We start from the raw sequence: 12,994 nt of genomic DNA on the forward strand, positions 1-12,994 counted from the left end.
CCACCTCAAGCCCCACCCCATCTCCTACCTACTAACCTCATCCCGCCCCCTTGACCTGTCCGTCCTCCCTACCTCCCCACCTACACTCACCACTGGCTCCATCCCCACCTCTTTGACCTGTCTGTCTCCTCTCCACCTATCTTCTCCTCTATCCATCTCCCCCACTCTCCCTATTTATTTCAGAACCCCCTTCCCCTTCCCCATTTCTGAGGAAGGGTCTAGGCCCGAAACGTCAGCATTCCTGCTCCTCTGATGCTGCTTGGCCTGCTGTGTTCATCCAGCTCTACATTTTTTTTTTTTTTTTTATACACAAACTGACAACGGAATCCTCGAACAGGGCACCAGACCTCCCAAAATACTTTTGAGGCCGTGCTCAAAGTTTAGAAGATGGATATAGATTGAATATTGCTAGCCAAGGGTGTTAAGGGTTTATAGAATCAAGACAAATAATCACCCACAATCACATTCAACGATTTAGCAACCAACACTCTTTCACTGTTGCTAACTCAGACACAGCTATTTAGAAAACAGAATGGGAAACATTATGGCAGAAGGGTTTCATGTGGGGAAAGTGAAAGCTCAACTACCTTGAATAAATAAATACAAACTGGATTACATTGTTAATACCAAATCATGAGAAGCCCTTCTTGGATGTTTAAATCCCAAGTGCATGCAAAGAAAAGGTAAAGTCACCAGTCTTACCAGATCTTAAGGCTGCTCCCCTATTAAAAATGAGAGCGAGAAAGAAAAGGAATGCAAAACAGAGACAATTGGTCATGGTTTGACCAGAGGATCTCCATGCCTCAGGTAAGGGAAAAGGCTGGAAAAAGGAGAAGGTGTGCACGTACAAAATGTTATCAAAAGCAAAGACAAGTTGACCTTCATCTGAAGGGCAATGAAATAGGAAAGTGAGGAAGTGAAGTTTCAATTCTAACTCTTGCAATCTGTATTATTACAATCAGTTCTGGGGACAAATCCACTGCAAGATAAAACGGCCACAAGGAGAAAAAAAGCACAGTTTCATCAAGGTGATGCTGGGCTTAAGTTAGTTTATCTTGGGAAGTGATCTAACAAGGGTAATCAATTCCTTATCAATACAGAATGTAGATACTGAGGTCCAAATCAACAATAGTCCAACTGAAATGCTAGGACAGATTTGAAAGAAACTCCACCAAGGTTAAGATTGGGGACCACACACTAATTTGGCAGTATAGTGACCTGGCATTTTCAAGGCTACTAGCTTCAGTGCAAGCACCTCACTAGTCCAAAACACAAAGATCAAGTTATTTCTTACTCTGATTTTCTGGATTGATGAAATTCAAATGCCTAACTGCAGCATGCAAACTGTAGATAGAAATGTGGACCAAAACAGTGATAAAACATTGTAAAGCAAGAATAAAAATAATGCTTTATTTATCTAAATACTGGGTCATGCACGTTTCTATTCCCAAAATATTAAAGACAATGTTGAGGTGTTGAGGAGAATTGCAGTGTACTGCAACACAGATGCAAAGGAATTTGATATTACAGTCCTGCTCAAGCAGTACAGAGGGTTTTACTCTGATGCATGTTCACTTGTATATTTATCATCCAGGTAAGCTTTGTCTAGTCCCTTGACATCCTCTGCTCTGTCATACCAGACACCCAAATCTTGAGTAATTCCATCGCAACATCTCAGGTTGGGATGATAAGTGTCAAATAACATTTGTGCTGTTCAAGTGCCAAAATAACATGTTTTCAAACCAGAGATAATCTAACCATCTTCTTCTGACATTCAGTGGCATAATCTTACTGAATCTCCCACTGCCCACACCTTGGGATTACCACTGACCAGATACTGATCCAGACCAAATACACAAGCCCGAAACGTCAGCCTCTCTGCTCCTATGATGCTGCTTGGCCTGCTGTGTTCATCCAGCCCTGCACCTTGTTGTCAAAGGCTAGAAACCCTGCTTTGAGTAACTCATCTCCTGACTTCCCAGAGGCTATCCACCACCTACAAAAGGGACAGAACCAGAGTTTGATAAAATGCTAGCCACGTGCCTGGAGAGATGCAGCTCCAACAAGATGCAAGAAGCTCAACGCCATCCAGGATAAAGCAGTCCACATGATTGGTGTTGCATCCACAAACATTCATTCCCTTCCCCGACACTCCATAGCAGTGTGTACTATCCACAACATGCACTGCAGAAATTCATCAAGACTTCTTACACAGTCTCCTTCCAAACCAACAACCTCTACCATCTAAAAAGGGCAAGGACTAGAGATGTTTCAGGACAACACCACCTGCAAGTTCCTCTCCAAGTTGCACACCATTCCAATTTGGAACAATCAACATTCCTCCTCCATCACTGAGTCAAAATCCTATGTTAAACCTACAATCTACAGCACTTCAAGAAAGGAGTTCACCGTAATTTTACAGAGCAAAGGGATGGACAATAGGAGCTGGGTTTTCTAGTAATGCAAAGATCCAATTAATGAGGAAACAACTTCACAAACAAGTTAATTTTAAAAGGTGGACACCTGTTATGTAGGCAAATATGACATCTGTAACCTTGCACACAGCTCAATCCCAGAAGCAGCAGAAAATGGATGATCAATTCAGGTTGCAGATTGTGAATACCAGGGAAAATCTCCATTTTCTTTCTATGCGATCTCGAGTTTTATTTATTTACTTACCTGAACAGACATACAGATTCATCTGAAAAAAGGCACTTCCAACAAATGCAGCAACCAGTACTGCAGTGAAGCATCTGCCAAGATTTTGGATGCGATTTGAACATACAATATTTCAGCCAAGCCCAGCTTTTCCTCGTAGCTTTGCGTGCTTTTCTGTTTTGACCCTTTTGAAAGCCGCGATTGAAACACTGCACACTCAAGCAGTGTTATTCAGATGCCCACTACTCGACGCAGAGAAAGATTTTTCCATTGTTTGAAATTCTGTGGACACTGCCATAAACAGATTACCCTCAATAGCTCTCTCCCTCACCTCAAAAGACACAAAGTTCATTAAACAGGATTTGCCTTGAACACTTCTTTTCTCAATCAACTCAATGCTGTGCAAGTGTCATTTAATCTTGTCCCTGACAATCATTTCCAAAATGCTTTATCCTCCTGGAACTTCATCTCTGCCCAAATCATTCACCAAAATCAGATCCAATAATAGTTCATTCCTCGTTGCATCACTCTTCAATGCACTCCCAAAGCTGTGCCCACTCTGCCCTTCACACAACTACAATCCCAATTTATGTTAGAAACGTTAGTTCCCTATGATAACTACCAAATTTCGCTATATTTTCAACCACCTATTATATATTATTCTCTGAAATGATTGAAACAAGGTCATCCAGGTGGGCCTCGGGATGAATTCCGATTGTGGCTGTCAAACTGGTACAATCAGGGAGACCTGGCTGACAGATATAAACAGGAGAGTCAGAGGTTCTGCTCAGTCAGAACTTGGAGTTGGAGCAGGCATTTCTGGCATCATGCCATTATTTGGTAAGCTTGACTCGTTTGAGCCTGAAGATTGGGCCCAGCATATAGAAAGAGCACGTTTCTCCCACCACCATGGGCAAATGAAGAGTGACGAGAAATTCTCCCGACAGCTTGTGGACCACAGCATTTTTTGTTTAGAGGCACCAAATACTCGGAATGTTTCAAAACTTGTCGGATGTAGGAACGAACATTACAACCTCAACCCTCCTAACTGTGACACCCTATCAATTTCACTCAGCAATGCAAGAACCAGGCGAATCCACATCAGGATTTTTGGCAAGGTCAATAAGACTGGCAGAAGCATGTGACTTCAGTTTAACAGTTAATGAGATGCTGAGGCCCTGTTTCGTACGTGGGATTAATGATGCAACCATGTCGACTAGATGAAGCCCGACTGGATTCCTAAAGCAGCTTTATCATTGGAAAATGCATGAAGTGGAGCACATAAGTTTCACGGTATCCCTACGGAAGTGGGCACCCTCGCCAGTCTGACTAAGCTTTGGGAACACCAGTTCAGTGAAGGCAATTGCATAGCATCACTCATCACATATCCTGAATGGAGGGACTCTAGGTCATACCACAATAAAACTTGAAAATAAAGCCAAGCCTCAGCCAAACGTTTAAAATTTCTTCAAGATCTGGACCAGCAAGCCATTGTGGTTGCTGCCGTTATGCATACTCAAGACAGCGAATAAGAAGAGTCCCACTACACCCACATTGCGTAAGAGAACTCATAGGCCAGTATCCAGGAGTACACACTGCTTTGGAACAGTTAAATTGCTTAGTAACATCCAAATCAGAACTAATCAAAACAAACAACTGGTTAAATGGTCACCCAGTGCGAATGGGGGTCGATACCGATGCAGCCATTTTAGTGATCACAGAACCTCTCTTTGCATTGAACTCCAACCCTTAAATTTGCATAAGCCCTCGGCTAGACTGAGAACCCAGACCAGGGAACCTTTACACGTTAAAGGTACAACTTCGGTTCCAGCCTCTTATGAGAAGCAGCTGGTCCAGTTACCACTGATTATAGAAAAAGGCTTGGTCCAAAGCTTGATGGGGCGAAATTGGTCAAGAAAGATTCACCTCAATTGTCTTAGCATTTCTCGATTAGAAAATGGCTGCCTAGGCAAAGTCTTAATTAAATACCCAGTAGGTTTTCAGGAAGGTCTAGGAACTATCAAAGGAGGCAAGGCTACCTTGCATGTTGACCAGAAAGTACTTCCACAATACTGCAAGGACCACCTATTGCCATTTCAGAAGTGAAGGAATCATCAAGCTAGTTCAGTATTGGAAAGGGCAACATCAGTTGTATTGACTGTCAAGTCTGACGGATCAGATCGCCTTTGTGGGGATTTTAAACACACAGTAAATTACTTTTTGCAGCTGGATAAATACCCAATCCCTCGCGTTGAGATTCATACAAAGCTAGTGTCTTTTTTGGTGGGGGGCGGGGTTGGGGGTGTTGAGGGGGTGCTGTCCTTCATAAAGCTGGACATGTGCCATGCATTCTTGCAACTGCAGTTAGATGCGAATTCCCAGAAGCTATGGATTAATACTCTTCAGCATTTGTACAAATTAGACTGTCATTTGGGGTATCATCAGCCTGTGCAATTTTTCAGTGGACAACGGAGAACATTTTACAAGGTCTATTCCAGATTGCCATTTATCTAGATGACGTTAACAGGGAAGACAAATAAGGAGCACTCCGATGTTTCTCCCTGGCGGTATACACCTTAGATGAAGGGAAAAATGTGTGTTCCAGGCACCACAAGTGACCTACTTGGGGTAGAGAGTTGACAAGATCAGGTTACAGCTGTTGGAAGATAAAGTAAAGGTGATCAAAGGTGCCCCGGCTCCTACATCAGTATTGGAGCTCAAGTTTCTCCTTGTCATTAAAGGATGACAAGGCAGTGGACCACAGCTTCAGGCTGAATTCAGCAGTGGACTCTAATACTAAGCGCGTATAATTACAAGTTGGAACACTGTATGGAAAGCCAAGTAGCAAATGTGGATGCATGAACTTCTCCTGCTAGCAGGTACACCACTGGTGGTACTGTCACTAGAAGAATACGTAATAGTTTTAAATCTTCTAGACACACTTCTAGTCACAGCTGACAATCTTAGACTTTGGATACAAAGTCCTGGCAAAACACTTGGTGGTGATGGGGGAACCCAAGGAGCCATCACAACCAGGAACATCTGGGATCCGGAGAAACCAGATCACAGTACAGGACAACGTATTATCATGGGGGGGCAAAAGGGATTGTCCTGAGCAAAGGTCACCGCCAGATGCTGGCTGAACTCCACCAGGTCACCCAGGGGTTTCCAAAATGAAGATGTTAATGAAAAGTTACATCTGATAGCCTGGACTGGATACAGACATAGCTGCATTGGTAGGGCAGTGCCTCAAAACTACCACCAGCAGCTCCCCCACATTCACAGAATGGCCAGGTAATCCCTGGACTCGGTTACACGTTGACTATGCAGGTCCTTTCACGGACTCCAAGACTCCGTCAGACGAGACGGACGGTTTACTTCAAGGGACAAAGTTTTGGTGTAGGAACCACAGGAATGGCCCTGCATGGGTAAGGGGGCATGGTCAATGCAAGGTCAGGTCCAACGATGTATAGTTCAGTAGGTACAGTGGTCCTAAACAAGCAGGTGGACCATATGAAATCTGCAAACATGAAAACAGTGCGGGAGCAAAACATCCCTGGTTCCTCGACCTTTTGACTATTCCGGAACTCATAGCTTTTCTCTGTCGTCAAGTGTTGATGATATCTTGGAATCTGAGATGGATACGACATCTTTGCCTCCTGGAGAGAAGGTTGGATTTCTTATGAGTTGCTCCTGGTGCAAGAGGTGAGCTACTGTGCATTACACACCTGGCCCAGTGCTAAGATGCCCCAACAGAGGCTACAAGAGAAAGAAGTGGCTTACATTTGCAGACTTAGAGGGAGAGGAATGTAGTGATTGTAACCAGGTCAGCCAGGTGGATCTGCGAATCAGTTCCCTGGTTGGGCCAGATTAACAGCCTCAACCAGGGAGCCCTAGCTGACAGATATAAACAGGAGTGTCAGCTGGCTCTGAGGAAGCTGGATTAGTGTCAAGGGCTCTCCACGTATAAAGCAAGAGTGGCCTAGCAACAGGGTACCAGCCTCTGTGGAGTTTATTTCATTCTCTTCATGTTTTTGCACCACTAATTAGTAGCCCATGCACCCTACACATAAATGGTACATTTCATTTTGAACTTCAACTAATTAAATGCTATCTTTGGCTTCTGGAGGACTGCCCCCCCCCCACCCCCTCCCTCTCTTCTCTCTCCTTCTCCAATTGCTGACTTGCAGTGTTACAGAACAGAAAGAACAATTCTTCTTTATTAACCCTGGCACTGTTGCTCCTTTCCACACCTTCTCTCAAGACCTTCTGTCCAATAACATTTGGCAGTCTTGCTCAAAGAGAACCAGATCTATATTATTCCCAAATAATCACAAGATGCCTATGTGGCTATCTGTGCCTCCAGCCCATTAACTAATTACCATGCCTCAAGTGTTTATACGCATGCTCTGCACGCAAGAGGTCTTGTTGCATAACATCTTAGCCAGGAGGTCGAGCTTCAAGTTTCACCTGTGTTAGAAGTTTGTTATAAAGAGCCATTAAAGGGTTCCAGCACAGAAGAAGGTCATCCAATTCATCATGCCTACATCAACTGAATAAACTAGTCAATTTTAATCGCACTGTCCAGAACTTCGTCTGTAGCCTTGCATGTTATCGTGCTTCCAATGCATATCCAAGTTCCATGTAAATGAGGATTTGATGATTTGTTTCCACCAAAGCAGCAAATTCCACACATCCATCATCCCCTCCCCTCTTCAAGCCAAGTTTCCATCATGGCAATGATATTATGCTTTTACATGTCTATCAGCTCACTGGCTTTATTTGCTCTACTCTTTGTACTATACATATTTTAACACTGCCAAATCCCAAGTTCGATATAGTTTTAACCTCTACACTCTCCAGCTTTCAGAACTCGCTAACTTTGTGCCCCCATTCCTACGGAGTTAGACCATAAGATGTAGCAGCAGTAGTAGTGTCAATGGCCTATTGAGTCTGCTCTACCATTCAATGAGATCATGGCTGATCTGATAATACTCAGCTCCACTTTCCTGCCTTGTCCCCACCATCCTTGATTCATTCACTAGTCAAATTGAGCACTGTGCCTTCAGATGATGTCACGAGGAGCAGCATGAGAAATAGGGGAGGCCATGAATTCTGCAATGCAGACACTAGACATAAGTGACGGAACAGATGATATTGAAAAATGATTCTTTGCGAGTAGTTAAGTAGGTTAGATTAAGGCTTTTTTCATAGATTCACACAGCGCAGAAAAGGCCCTTCAGCCCATCAAGTCTGCACTGACAACTACCACTAAAAGTGCACTAATCCCAATTACCTGCACCTGTCCCATATGTTATGATATTTGAAATGCTCATCCAAATTTTTTTTTTTTTTTTTAAATTAAAAAAATGGTTGCACGATTTTTGGCTTCCACTACCTTCCCAGGCCCCACATTCCAGATTCCCACCATCCACTAAGTAAGAAGTATTTTCCCCAAATCCGCCCTGAATCTCCTGCCTGAAAGGTATGTCCTCTCATGATTGACCACTCTACCAAGAGGAACAGCTGCTCTCTGTTCTCCCTGTTCATACCCCTCATAATCTCATACATCTCAATTATGTCCCCCCGCAGTCTTCTCTACTCTAAAGAAAACAATCCATGCCTATCTAGTCTCTCCTTGTAGCTCAACTTCTCCATCCCAGGCAACATCCTGGTGAACCTCCCCTGTCCCCCGTCTAGTGTTATCACATCCTTCCCATAGCGAGGTAACCAGAACTACCCCAGTTGTAGCCTAACGAATGCTCTGTACAATTCCAACATTACCTCCTTGCTCTTAAACTCTTGGCCACAACTGACGGAAACAACTGCCCCATATGCCTTAACTAGCCTATTAACATGTTCTGCCAACTTTAGGGATCTGTGAATAATTACCCCAAGATCTTTCTGCTCCTCTAAGCGACCCAGTGTCCTGTCATTCATTAAATACTTGCTCATCTTGTTTCTTCTTCCTAAGTGCATTACTTTGCACTTATCAGGGTTAAATACCATCTGTCACTGGTCTGCCCATCTGACCAACCCATCTACATATTCCTGTAACCAATCTTGGTGTCATCTGCAAATGTGCTTAACATTCCCCCTACATTTTCTTCTGTATCATTTACATGTATAACAAACAAAAAGAACTGCAGTACTGATCCTTGTGGCACACCACTGGATACCACGCTGTAGTCACTCAAACAGCCTTTTATCACTACCCTTTTTGTCTTATTACTAAGCCAATTTCTGATCCATCCCACCGAGTTTCCCTCAATTCCATGTGCTTCAACCTTCTCAATCAGTCCCCCATGTGGGACTGTGTCCAAAGCTTTGCTAAAATCCAAAAAAAATCAACTGAACTTCCTATACACTTGATCACATTTTCAAAAAATTCTGAATTTGTTAAGCAGGGCCTTCCTTTGACAAAGACATGCTGACTATCCCTAATTAACCCATCCCTTTCCAAATGGATATTAATTCACTCTTGCAGATTTTTCCCCAATAACTTGCCTACCACTGATGTGGGACTCACCAGTCTGTAATTTCCCAGTTCACCTCTAGTTAAGAAGTGCTATTATATTTGTCATCCTCCAGTCCTCTTGCACTCTTCCCACACCCCCCACCCCCAAGCCAGAGAGGAATTAAAAATTTATGCCAGTGCCCCTGCAATTTCCCACAGCAGCCTAGGATGGAATTCATCCAGGCCAGGGATTTGTCTGTTTTTAAGTCTGACAGAGCCTCCAATACCTAATCATTTCCTATGTTACATTGTGCAAGTTCCTCACACAGTACCTTTTCCTGAATTCCATGCCAACATTCTCCTCATCCAGAGTGAAGACTGAAGAGACATTCATTCAACATCCTTGCAATATCCTGCAGCTTCACACACAGGTTGCCCCCTTGGTCCCTAATGGGCCCTATTCTTCCCCGGGTTAACCTCTTCCCTTTAATGTATTTATAAAATGTCTTAGGATTCTCCCTAATTCTGTTTGCAAATTATTTTTCATGCCCCCCTTTTGCTCTTCTAATTGCTTTAAAGTTCCCACCTGCACTTCCTGTACTCGTCAAGTGCCACAACTGAATTGCTCCCTTTGGACCTGTCCTACTCTTCTTCCTTATCCAGTCCTGATTTGCCCTCGACATCCAGGATTCTCAAAACTTATTGCCCCTTACCCCTCAAGGGTAAGTGTTGGGCCTGTAGAATATAGAATATCCTTTATTGTCACTTGTGCTACAGTACAGAAGTACACATCTTAGAGTAAACTAAATAGTGTTTTTATAGAAAAAGGATTAAAGGAATGCATAAGCATTACCTACAAAGGTAGTTACCACACAGTGGTAAGGTTTTAAATTACAGTCCAATTTCAGCAGCTCAGCACATGGCGTTGGGCCCAAGTCCAGCAATTGTCCTGTTTTGCTCCAGCCTCCAGTCCGCTCCTCGATGGCACTCAGCAGCAACAAAGGTAAGTTGCACTTTACCAGGATTCATACCTCAGCCCCTCCAAGTATTCTCCCCACCTCCTTTCTGAATGTCACCCTCCCATTACTTCGTTGTAGATTTACCTGAAAGGTGTTGTTCCCAATCCAAGGTTAGTAGGCAAGAATGGCACTGGTGACTGCAATCCCACCCAACTGAACATCTTTGAAGTACCAGGTCCTGAATGGATCGAAGTTCTGCGGATGTGGCCTAATCAGAACTTGATACAACTGTAACATAACTTCCAGCCCTTTTTATTTCAGTCTTATACAGACTATTGATTGTTCCAATCTTTTAAAGTTATTTTTACACCTGTCCATTGGTTTTTAATTGTTTCTGCATATGGAGCCCTAAATCTCTAAGCTCAATCATTATTAGCTTTCTACAATTTGAGTAATACTTTTGTTTGAAATGGAACTTATTCTGACTAGTTTCTGTGCTGACATATAAAGAATCAATCAGCACCTCATTGTCATTGGCCCAAGGCTGCTGGATGCTCCTCAAGATCAGCAAAGCAGTTACAACACACACATTCAAAAACATACAAGGCTGCTTGTAGGCTAGGTCAAAGGAGACATAAAGTACACACTTGCAATGACATTGCATTTTCTGCAATTCTGTGGCCAGTTGAATAATATTTTGAAAAGTAAACCTGTAGGAAAAGCAGTCACCAGTCTTCACGCAGCAAGTTGCCACAAGCAACAATTAGATGAATGACCAGATCATCTACTTTAAGCAATGTCAGTTGGAAACTAAAATACTTAAGATTCAATCAAATCAACATTCACTCAAATCAAAGTTACAGATTTGGGCCTCAACTTCCATTCTATCACTACTTCTTGCCCTCTTCTTTCTTTCTCATCCCTTTGGTCTGAAGAACCCTTTTCCTCCAAAAACTGACATGTATATTTTCTATAGCATTCAGAGTTTATATTCATTGAACAAGCACAAGTTGATTTTCTTCCGATTGCACTAAGAAAAAACTGCGACTTGGCAAAATCATAGTCAGCTCACAGTAATTCCAGACTCGATCAACCAACTTCACAATTCTCATCATGACACTCAAACTAATCACCACAAATCATGCAAGAGTCAGGTGTTGTCCATTTAGAACGGTTTTCTAAAGGTCATGCATCTTTGGAATTCAAGAACATCGAGCAGATTCTTCAAATGCTTTAAAGTCAAGGCAGAAAACTACTTGTTAAGCAATGGGGTGAAAAGTTATCAAAAAAGTAGGTTACAAACAGAACATCCATGATCTTATTGAATGACAAAAGAGGTTCAAGGAGCTGAATGATCTCTCCTGCTGCTTCCTCGTATGTCTCCACTACCTGCAAAATTTGTAATTATTCGTACTCCATTCTACATAGCTGAAAATTTTCTTCCCCCATATACACAATGTTTCGAGCCAATTATCTCAATCCTACCTCATGAAACTTTGCTGTTCAGAAGTGGACATTCCAACACCCACCATTACACTCTCAACACCTACTAAACAGGAAGAAAGCAGTTAAATTCCAACAGGACCATCACCAAAAACTAAGTATTTTCTGTTTCTCTCGAAACCTGCAGGATTGCCTTAAAGTTCTGGGGGGAAGAAAAAGGATAGCGATCTTCATACTGAATAGATGTGATCGTCCTGTTGACAAAACATGTTTGCCTCAAAACCGTTTTCATTAAAAAGCAAGGAGTAAACTAGGCCTGACAGAATGATGGATTAACATAAATTCACCAAACAGTACCGCTGTTTGGAAAACAAAAACCTTATCCAATCCTAGTACCACTGCTCTAATACAGACTTCAGAGCGAGTTTAAAAACTCAATGACACTCAGTCCCCTAGCACCCCGTCAAGATACACAGGCCCGCTCCTCTGATCTGATCTGACCGGGCCGGGCCGGGCCTGGAAGGTAGGAGCGGGCGGCCCGCTCTTCACTCATACACGGATTGGGCTTGTAAGTGACAGCGGGCCTGGAACCCCCAGGGCCGTTTTACCTGAACGGGTTCCTGCAGCACTGTCATGATGTGAGAATCAGTCTGTACCAAGTAGCGCGGCTTCTCATCACCCACAGCTCGGCCCAGGATTCAAATTTCAACAGTCACAGCCACCGGATCCTAACGGCCGGCAGCACGACGACACGCCGGTCGGAAATCACCGAGTCATGCCGGATATTGTCGAACCTTGTCGGGAATCACCGAACCCTGCCGGAAGTCACCTCCTCTCAGCCAGCAATTAATTAGCTGAAAGTTGTGAGGAATATGAATGGAGTATGTATAGTACTGATTTGATCTCAGCTGATGGTAATATTCCACAGGTCAGATTCCAGGGTGACGCTCACCTTGTAGACCATAAGATTTAATATTGCGTTTGTTTCCTTCGCTGCTGTGACCAGTAACTGGAAATTTGCAAAGAACTGCCAGTGTATTACAAATGTTTATAGTGCAGAAGGAAACCATTCGGCCCATTGTGCCTGCATTATCACTGCGCCATTTTGCTGCTTTTTTCAACGTAAGCCTGCATATCGTTACTATTTAAATAATCGTCTGACGCCCTCTGGACTGTCTCAATTGAATCTAGCTCCTCCCCATTTCCAAACAGTGCATTCCAGGCACAAAAACAGAAATTGTTGCAAAAGCTCAGCAAGTGTGGCAGCATCTGCGGAAAGAAATCGGAGTTACGTCGGGTCCAGTGACCCTACCTCAGAACTCTCTCCCTCATTCCAGACTCTCATTATTCCTCTCATTATTTCTTTGCGCCTCACATTTGCTGTGTTTGCAAATCACTTCACTACTGTAGTCCAGGTCTGAGGCAATCAAGTTGGGTGACCCTGACTTATACAGGAAATCTAGGTACAATTTTCACA

General features: G+C 43.2%; 1 protein-coding gene across 1 annotated transcript in view; it reads right to left on the bottom strand.

Moving 5' to 3' along the window:
• Positions 1 to 12,323, bottom strand: part of cdc27 (cell division cycle 27) — a 107,600-nt gene extending 95,277 nt beyond the window's left edge. Inside the window, exon 1 of the mRNA XM_048614696.1 lies at positions 12,126 to 12,323. Coding sequence (XP_048470653.1) covers positions 12,126 to 12,152 — 27 coding nt within the window. The 5' untranslated portion in view covers positions 12,153 to 12,323. The remainder of the gene's footprint in view (positions 1 to 12,125) is intronic.
• Between the last annotated feature and the right edge of the window lie 671 nt (positions 12,324 to 12,994).

This window comes from Rhincodon typus, chromosome 30, assembly GCF_021869965.1.
Source record: "Rhincodon typus isolate 14 chromosome 30, sRhiTyp1.1, whole genome shotgun sequence".
Classification (NCBI taxonomy): domain Eukaryota; kingdom Metazoa; phylum Chordata; class Chondrichthyes; order Orectolobiformes; family Rhincodontidae; genus Rhincodon; species Rhincodon typus.